The sequence below is a fragment of the Helianthus annuus genome, chromosome 11 (genome assembly GCF_002127325.2).
Source record: "Helianthus annuus cultivar XRQ/B chromosome 11, HanXRQr2.0-SUNRISE, whole genome shotgun sequence".
NCBI lineage: Eukaryota > Viridiplantae > Streptophyta > Magnoliopsida > Asterales > Asteraceae > Helianthus > Helianthus annuus.
The window spans coordinates 175,892,238-175,902,114 of record NC_035443.2 but is presented as its reverse complement, the minus strand read 5'-3'; the positions used below and the strand labels follow the sequence as shown (position 1 = coordinate 175,902,114).

Sequence of the window (9,877 nt, the reverse complement as noted above, 5' to 3'; positions counted from 1 at the left end):
GTTACGTTCCGTGTCTTACCATACACCGTAGTACACTCCATGATTCTCATGCGCCTACCACTATAATCCCGTGTGCACCCGCGATTATACTGATCGTCGCATGATCCACATAGCTTGCACTAGTTATGTATGAATCAGGGTATACATGAATTTGAAAATAAGAGTGTGTACGTATAAGAATGTCGTATGTAAGCATGTTAATGTTTAAGCATGTATGGGACCCACGTAAGCGAATCCCTCGGATTCCGCTCGCGTACGGGTACGAATGTATGAATCATGAGTAAAAAGTATGAGCATAAATATAAGTTTAAGTATAAATACGCATGTGGGTGTAAGTATAAATATAAAATGTATGAGTATGAGTGTAGGTACGAATAATAAAGATTGTGTGAATAGTACAAACTGAATATAACGATTTTAAACATGTGAAAACGATCGAAAGGTTGAGTATGTAAAACGAACGGTTTAAGTGGAGTTGTCGTGAGATAGTGACAAAAACATGTAGGATGATATGCATGTATAGTTGTTTAAGCGAAACGTTGGGTTTATCGAATCGAAATATATTAAGTTTGACTAGTAATGTAGATTCTAGCCTGTAATGTAAGAAGAATATAAGGCACTTATTGGTTATACGTAACGTATTTTGTAAGGAATGGAAATGCTACTTTTGTTTTAAAAGAAGATTTACGTGGGTTGAAGATTGTCGGTCCCCATGAAGTCGTCTTGCCCACGTATTTAGTAATTTGAATGACGTATTCAGCGGTGTATAAAAGTTCGTTGTAAATAATTAGTCCGTATTATTTCAAAGGATCTTGCATTAAAATATAAAATTTGAAATTTGAAGGTTTTTGTGAAAACGTTGATTCTTAAAAGAAGTTTAGAATTGAAAATGATTTGTTGGTTTTGAAAAGAGTTGGTGGTAAAACGGTCATATAATATATATATATATATAAAACTTATCAATATATGAGAAAGTTGGTTTGATTTACGTCTGAGAACAAAATTCTTTAGTATAATGATATAATGTGAGCGTGTTTTAGTGATTAGGTTAAATATGAAGATCATGGGCAAGAGATCCATTGGACCGATTAAGTTGATAGGTAGCATTTCGCAAGGTTTTGAAATTCGGGTGATAAAACGTTTTAAGGCATGATTAAGAATTTTCGTGTATATGATTTACGTGAAATAGAATATAAGATAAAGAATACGTTTGATAAATTAATAAATTTTGAAATTCGCATAAGTAAGGATTTTGACGAATGATATACGATTTAGGTGTAAAATAGGACTGTGTTGTATGATGAAGTCTCTTTTTGAAAGAAAATTTTGGTAACGATCACCTAGGTAAGGGAATCACCCCTAACTCGTCGGTGAGGTCGTTTTAAGAAAGAAGGAGTAGAGTTAATCGTCAAGGTAAGGAAGTCACTCCTGTCTCGATGATATGTCTCCATTTTGGTGCTATAAAGAATATAAACAAAATTGAGTGTCGTTTTGAAATCATGCATATGTATATAAATGTATGAAAGGATTTAGTACGATATGTGTGGGAGAAAAACGATCTCGAAAATAAATTTGAATTTGAAACGAGAGAATTGTATCATATAGAAGCTTTGATAGTAAGGCATAGGTTTGATTAAAACTTGGATTGTTCCGAAAACGAAACTTTGACTAAACCAAAGTGGTCGAAATTTCCTTTGAATTTGAGTAAGATGCTTTGGCCTAATAGGTGGAGTACTCTCGCCGATATCTCGGTTAACAGTATTCACCCTTCCAGTTACTACATGTTCCAAATCAATCGGAAATTCGAGACTTGGCGGGATTTTGAAAATCAAGGAGCGGAACTAGTCGACAAGGTGCGGGTTTCACCCCTAACTTGACGATTTCGTACCCTAAATGTGGTTGGTACTCGTCGAGTCAAAAACTTAATTTTGACTTGTTGACGAGGGTCCACGAGAATTTGAAATTTTGAAATTCGAAATTAGCATTAAGATGTGGATTTCACTCCTAACTTAATGGTGAATTTCATGTAAAAATAGAATCAAGCGGAATGAGAGTCGTTTACCGAATTGTGGGTTTCACGCCTATTTTGGTAAACTCGTCTCGTTTGTATAATATGAGTGTTTTCGAGTTTAAGAAAAATCGAGTAAAATGCTTTAGAGAGGGCATATGTTAAAGGAATACACAAACAAGTATAAACACATAAAAGGCATGTCGAGAATAACACACAAAGAATAGGTCAACAGATCAAGTATCGACACATAATAAGACAAGTATTTTCACATAAGAATAGCACGTCAAGTATTAACACACAGGCGACATATATGTTTAAAACGTCAATGCGAATAAATAAAAGCAAATAGAGTAGCATGCAAATAGTTTCAAGCAAGACGGAAGAATAAAGCTCTAAAACTATAGACTAGGTTAAAGCATTCCTACTTTTCCTAATTCCCTATAGTTATGGCTCTGATACCAATCTGTCACACCCCAACCAATGGCGGAAACATCGGGATGAGACGAAGTGTGAAGATTGCTCGAGACATCATAACGCTAATAATTGTGACAAGTATTTAAATAATCATTTCATTCCATTTCTAAAGGATCAATTACAAGGCTTTTGAAACAAATACAACAACATGAATAATAAATTAATACAATATGAATACAAATCTTTTTAAGTGTGTATCTAAGCATCCTACTAAATTCCATGCATCGTCGACATCCACCTGTAACATGTTAAAATAAAGTCAATGCAAAAGCAAAGGCGAGTATACAAGTTTGGTACATACATAGCATAAGATAAAAGTGTGAACAATCCCTCATAGCAAGCATGCGGTTCAAGATAAACATTAAATATGGCATGTGTCTAACATATCAAACCAAGAAAACGCAACTTGCTCATGACATAACCAAAGTTTCAGTAGAGGCAGGTCGTTAATCCTATAGCGCTACATATGTCACGGTTTGGCTCGTACGAAGTTAATGATAAGTTCAACACATAAGAATCACCCAAATTTAAAGTATCAAGCCATCACATATACAAGCATGTTATAGGAATGTTCATGTGTTTAGACAAAAGTTCATGTGTAAGTTTCAATAGGTAAACATGTTACACCCCAAAAGTGGTAAAAGTAAAAAGGGGAAAAAATGCGAGTATACTCACCAAGTTTGCATATGTTTTCCGATTATCCAAGTGTTGACGAGCGTAAGAGATTAGGAGGTTGGAACAACAAGGTCACCCTATATGGGCAAACGATGGCGCATGAGTAAACGAAATTTTAAGAGAACGAACGAGAGTGTTTAGCCTAGATATTTAAAATATCACGAACTTATCATTATTTAATAGTTACATAAGTTAATTTATTTAGATATTTTATCTTAATATTAACCCTTAATGTCATAAAAGGGATTATAATGAATCGTTTATTATTCTAGGGGTTTATTATAAAATAGAGAAGAATATTTATTTTATAAATTTACAGTTTATAAAGATTCTTACAAGAAAAGAATTCTAGATAAAAGCTCGATTAAATAAATAATGAATTTAAGGAATAAAAAAAAGGTTTTAAAAAGAATAGAATTTATAAAAGTTTTATTTTGGAACTAAAGGAAAGAAAATGGATTTAAAAAAACTAAAATCTCAAAAGCGGTCAAAATAAGTATACATTTATAATTATTGTTATAAAAGTAATTTGAATCTGGTACGTTTTCATCAGTGTTTCGAAAAAAAATATAAATATATTTTATGAAAATCGGGCAGAGTTTTCTCTGTTTCTGGACGTTCCCGACAATACTAATTGTCGATATAATGTCAAGATTCAACAATAACGAACAATATAGTTTATACGAGTTATATAACGAAAATATGTGTATTTATACAAGTTTCAAAACACGATTAATGAACAAGTTCGAGTACTAACGTTTCGCGATTAAAACAGTAACCGAATATATAAACAATAATAATAATAAAAGTTGTGTCGTTTTAGGATTATACCAAGTCTCGAATCGATAGTTGACCAGCTTTGACCAAGTTTGACCAGTTGACTAATGTTGACCGAACAGAAACTGAATCGTAACGAGAACTCGATTAGAAAGATACTCAAATTTTATAACTTAAATAATCATCACCCAAATCAGCTTCTAACCTGGACCGAACCGAGACTAGATCGACTGAACCAAGACTCGAACCGGAAACGGTTAGAACTGAGCCATGAGCCGAGACCCGTGCCAAGCTTGAACCGAAGTTGGCTGTGAACCCTGAACCGAGATAGGGTTCAAAACTGGACCGAAACAGATATGAGATTACAACTTGAACTGAAAAACAAAACTCAACCCGAAACTGAAACGTACCTATCCGGAACCGGGTGTGAACCGAATCGCCGACTTGACGGAGCGTGACCCGAACGGAAAGCAGGCTTGCCTGCGTTGCCGGAAATGGCCGGCCTAAAGCCGCCGCGAACCACCGCAACCGCCTTGCTTCTCTCTCCCTTTCACCGATTAATGTCGTCGTCGTGCGGCACCACCACCACAGTGGTGGCCGGCTGTTCAGACGTGTAGAGGTGGAGGAGTGAGGGGGGTCGGGGTGCCTGTCGTAGAGCCCTTTGTCAAAAAAAAAGATGAACGAAGGTGGAGTCGGCCTTGGGGTGCGTGTGGTCGACGGAACCGACGCCGGTGAAGACGGCCGGAGCAGCTCCTGCCGCCGGTGTCTGAACGAGAGAGAGAGAGAGAGACCATTGTGTGTGTGAGTGTTGTTTTTGGAGTTGCAGACACAAGAGAAACATGGAACATAATTGTGCGGCTGATCAAGAAGGTTTTAGGTATTCTATATATTCAAGTAATATACACGAATGGTCCTTAAACTTTAGATGTTTACTTATTTACAACTTAACATAGTTTCTCTTAATAAAACTAACTTTAAAACTTAACATAGTTAACTAAGTTAAAATAAAATAAAAAAAAAAGGATAAAAATTTTAATTTGTAAAATTAGTTAAATTATTATTTAACTAAAAAAAATTAAATAATCTAATTAATTAGATTAAAGAATAAATCCTTTAACGATTATTTATTTTGCGAAAAAGAAAAATAAAAACCGAGGTTTCAAACGTTATGATTCGGATCTTACAAAACGGATCGGATTCAGGGAATTCATTTTGACGGATGTTACAATACTTCTTAACCAAACACATTCTCGACTAGCTTCATGAATCGCCAATATTTCTGCATGGTTGGATGATGTGGCTGTGATGGTTTGCTTTACAGAACGCCATGAGATAGCAGTGCCTCCACTTGTGAATAAATATCCAGTTTGAGATCTTCCAGTGTGAGGATCAGACAAATACCCTGCATCTGCAAAACCAACCAAACCTGTTGTCGATTGGTTAGTGAAATACAACCCCATATCTTTTGTACCTTGAAGATATCGAAATATTTGTTTTACCCCATTCCAATGCCTCTTCGTAGGGCATGAACTGTATCTTGCCAATAAATTTACAGAAAATGATATATCTGGTCGTGTGTGACTAGCAAGAAACATTAGTGCACCAATTGCACTTAAATATGGTACTTCTGGACCAAGAATTTCCTTTGCATCATTCGGAGGTCGGAATGGGTCTTTCTCGACATCAAGAGATCTTACAACCATTGGGGTACTCAATGGATGTGATTTTTCCATATAAAACCTTCTAAGTAACTTTTCTATGTAGTTTTGTTGATGTACAAGAATTCCACTCTTGAGGTGTTCGATTTGTAACCTGAGACAAAATTTTTTCTTTCCAAGGTCTTTCATTTCAAATTCTCTTTTCAAGCATTCAACCGCCTTTTGGAGCTCCCTTGGAGTTCCAATTATATTCAAGTCATCAACGTATACAGCAATTATAACGTATTCAGATTCTGACCTTTTTATAAAGATACACGGGCATATTGAATCATTTTTGTAACCTTCTTTCAACAAATACTCACTAAGGCGATTATACCACATACGCCCAGATTGTTTTAGCCCATATAATGATTTGTTTAATTTAATAGAAAGATGTTCTCGAGAACTGGATGTACATGAGTTTGGTAATTTGAATCCTTCAGGGAGTTTCATGTAAATATCAGTATCAAGTGAGCCGTAGAGGTAGGCTGTCACAACATCCATTAGACGCAGATCAATCCCTTCTTGTAATACCAGACTAACAAGATAACGAAAAGTTGTCGCATCCATCACCGGAGAATATGTCTCCTCATAATCAATCCCAGGTCTTTGCGAAAATCCTTGTGCTACTAATCGTGCCTTGTATCGTACGATTTCATTTTTCTCATTGCGTTTTCGCACAAAGACCCACTTATATCCGACAGGCTTTACACCTTTAGGTATAGGGACTACTTGTCCAAAAACTTCTCGTTTAGTGAGGGAATCTAATTCTGCCTTAATTGCGTCTTTCCAATTTGGCCAATCATTTCTTTGTTTACATTCCTCAACAGATTTTGGTTCTTGATCCTCATTATTTTCCATTACTTCTAGCGCTATGTTATATGAAATACTGTCATCGACGTCGATTTCATTTCGGTTCAATACCTTTCTAGACATGATATAATTTATTGAGATCTCTTCATTTTCAGGTACCTGAGGTTCTTCTGGAACCATCATGTCTAGTGTCTCTTCTGGAGACTCTTTTCTTGGCATTATCATTACCTTGACTGGACCATCATTATTTGCTCCTTTTTTCTTTCGAGGATTTTTATCTTTAGAACCGATTGGTCTACCACGTTTAAGACGTGCATTAGACTCATTTCCAACATGTGGTTGTCCTTCTGGGACACTTATTTTTACTGGAGCATTAGCAGCTGGTATGTGTGACTTAGTCACTCTTTTTGGGTCAGTAAATGCGTCTGGTACTTGATTTGCTAATGTTTGTAAATGAATTATTCTTTGAACTTCTTGTTCACACTCTTTAGTTCGAGGATCAAGATGAGATAGTGATAATTCATTCCAAATTATATTATTAATTTTCAGCTGCTTTTCATCTCCCCCTAATGTTGGGAATGTTGTTTCAACAAAATGACAATCACCAAATCGAGCTGTAAATAAATCACCTGTTGATGGCTCTAAATACTTAATGATCGATGGTGATTCATACCCAACATATATTCCTAACCTCCTTTGAGGTCCCATCTTTGTTCGTTGTGGTGGAGCGATAGGAACATATACGGCACAACCAAAAATCCTTAGATGTGAAATATCTGGTTCCTGACCAAAAACCAACTTTAATGGGGAGGAAGTGTGATACCTCGTTGGCCTGATGCGAATTAGTGTTGCTGCATGTAAAATTGCATGCCCCCAGGTAGATGCTGGTAGTTTTGATTTCATAATCATTGGTCTTGCAATCATTTGAAGTCGCTTGATAAGCGATTCAGCAAGTCCATTTTGCGTATGTACATGAGGTACTGGATGCTCTACACTTATGCCAATAGACATGCAGTAATCATTGAAGGTTTGGGATGTAAATTCCCCAGCATTGTCCAACCGAATTTTCTTTATGGGATAATCAGGAAAATGTGCTCTTAACCTTATTAATTGAGCAAGTAGTCGTGCAAATGCCATATTACGACTTGATAGTAAACTCACATGTGACCATCTAGTTGATGCATCAATTAAGACCATAAAGTATCTAAATGGTCCACTGGGAGGGTGTATAGGTCCACATATATCCCCATGTATTCTTTCTAAAAAACTCAAGGATTCTGTCCCTACCTTAACTGGTAATGGGCGAGTGATTAACTTCCCTTGTGAGCATGCAACACATGTAATATCCTTAGATTGAAGAATCTTCTGGTTCTTCAAAGAATGACCACATGAATTTTCTATAATTTTTCGCATCATTATTGATCCGGGATGGCCTAACCGGTCATGCCAAATGATAAAATTTTCTCGGTCCATAAACTTTTGGTTTATGATTGCATTTGATTCAACTGCACCAATTTTAGTACAATACAAACCAGAGGCAAATGCGAGTAACCTCTCTAATATGTGCTTTTTTCCCGAAATAATATTTGTGATTTGAAGGTACTCATCATGTCCTTCACATGTAGTCTCAAGATGATATCCATTTAGACGAATATCTTTAAAGCTTATCAGATTTCTTTGAGACAGTGGGGAAAATAAGGCATTGTTAATTTTGAGCACAGTTCCACTTTGTAGAACCACATGTGCTTCCCCAAAGCCTTCAATTAACTTTGTTTTACCAGATATAGTACCAACGCTTGCCTCTTTCATTGTTAAACTAGAGAAATAATCTTTTTTCTTTAGGATTGTATGTGTAGTAGCACTGTCTATTAGACATACATCTTCACCATTAATATGAAGTTTAGTTGAATACTCCATATGCTTCAAAACAAAATAAAGCTTCATAAATAAAAGTATAATATGGTTCAAACATAACAATTTCATAAAATGCCCCAAAAACAAAGCATAACAAAATCCCAAACAAAATGTCTTAATAAAACATCAAGGAAATAACATAATTTTAAATATAATCATTCATGCATAGGGAAAATTGCAAGCATCCAACTGGTTTGTATCAGCCATGATATCACCAGAATCCAAATTGGCTTGCTCGATAAGGAAATCATCATAATCCAGATTAGTTGCATTAGAATGGTCCTTTTCACCACTTGGGACATCAACATTTCCATCTTCATATGTGAAATTTGTCTCTATTCCTTTTTGTTTGTCTTTTATAGATTGTTGGTAAAGCTCTACTAAGTGTCTGGCTGTACGACATGTACCAGCCCAGTGGTTGTTACCACCACATCGATAGCATGCATTAGATGAGGTTCCACTTTTCTTTTTACCTCTTTCATCATTGGATTTCTTTTCATTATCATGCAACTTCTGGTGGGTTCTTCTATTTTTGAATTGAACACCATGATAATTCCCCCGACCATATGCACGTCCACGACCACGTCCATGACCACGACCACGACCACGACTACGACCATGACCACGCCCACGTTGATAGCCACGACCACGTCCGTGACTTCCACTTTGGTCATTATATGTTGCCACATTCACTTCTGGGAACGGGGTCGTACCAACCGGACGAGTTTCATGGTTTTTCATTAGTAGCTCATTATTTTGCTCAGCCACAAGCAAACATGATATTAAGTCACTGTATTTGGTGAAGCCCCTTTCACGATATTGTTGTTGCAAGACAATGTTTGAGGCGTGAAAGGTGGAAAATGTTTTTTCCAACATCTCCTTATCAGTAATATTTTCACCACATAGAATCAATTGTGACGTGATTCTAAACATTGCTGAGTTATACTCACTTATAGACTTAAAGTCTTGCAACCTTAAATTAATCCATTCATAACGAGCTCTTGGTAATATTACTGTTTTCTGATGGTCATATCTTTCTTTTAAATTGGCCCATAGGACGAGTGGATCTTTGATAGTGAGATATTCATTTTTCAATGACTCATGAATATGGTGGCGTAAGAAAATCATCGCCTTTGCTTTATCTTGGGTACTTGTTTTATTTCCTTCTTTAATTGTGTCCCCAAGGTTATTGGCATTTAGATGGATTTCAGCATCCAAAGCCCATGACAAATAATTTTTTCCAGTGATGTCTAAGGCCATAAACTCAAGCTTTGCAAGGTTCTGTGACAACCCTCACTAAACCAGGTATCCGTACGACTTAATTAACTATTAATTGTTGCCTAATTACTGTGCTTAACTGAGATTCCTGATGAACTGCTACTTGACTGTTGATACTTGTACATATCTGCATCATACTTTGATTTCCGTCACTACATTATTTACTTACTGAACTCTAGTGACAAACATGATGCACAATAGCACAGTAGCATTTGAACGGATAACCTATTGAACATGC

General features: G+C 36.1%; 1 protein-coding gene across 1 annotated transcript; it reads right to left on the bottom strand.

Moving 5' to 3' along the window:
- Nucleotides 1-8,520: 8,520 nt before the first annotated feature.
- LOC110888819 lies at nucleotides 8,521-9,621 on the bottom strand. The gene has a single exon (XM_022136324.1). It carries the CDS (start codon nucleotides 9,619-9,621, stop codon nucleotides 8,521-8,523), a length of 1,101 nt encoding a protein of 366 aa, XP_021992016.1.
- Between the last annotated feature and the right edge of the window lie 256 nt (nucleotides 9,622-9,877).

Bases quoted from the DNA above. Each gene is read 5' to 3' on its own strand.
- LOC110888819 (XM_022136324.1), bottom strand. From the start codon at position 9,621: ATGGCCTTAGACATCACTGGAAAAAATTATTTGTCATGGGCTTTGGAT.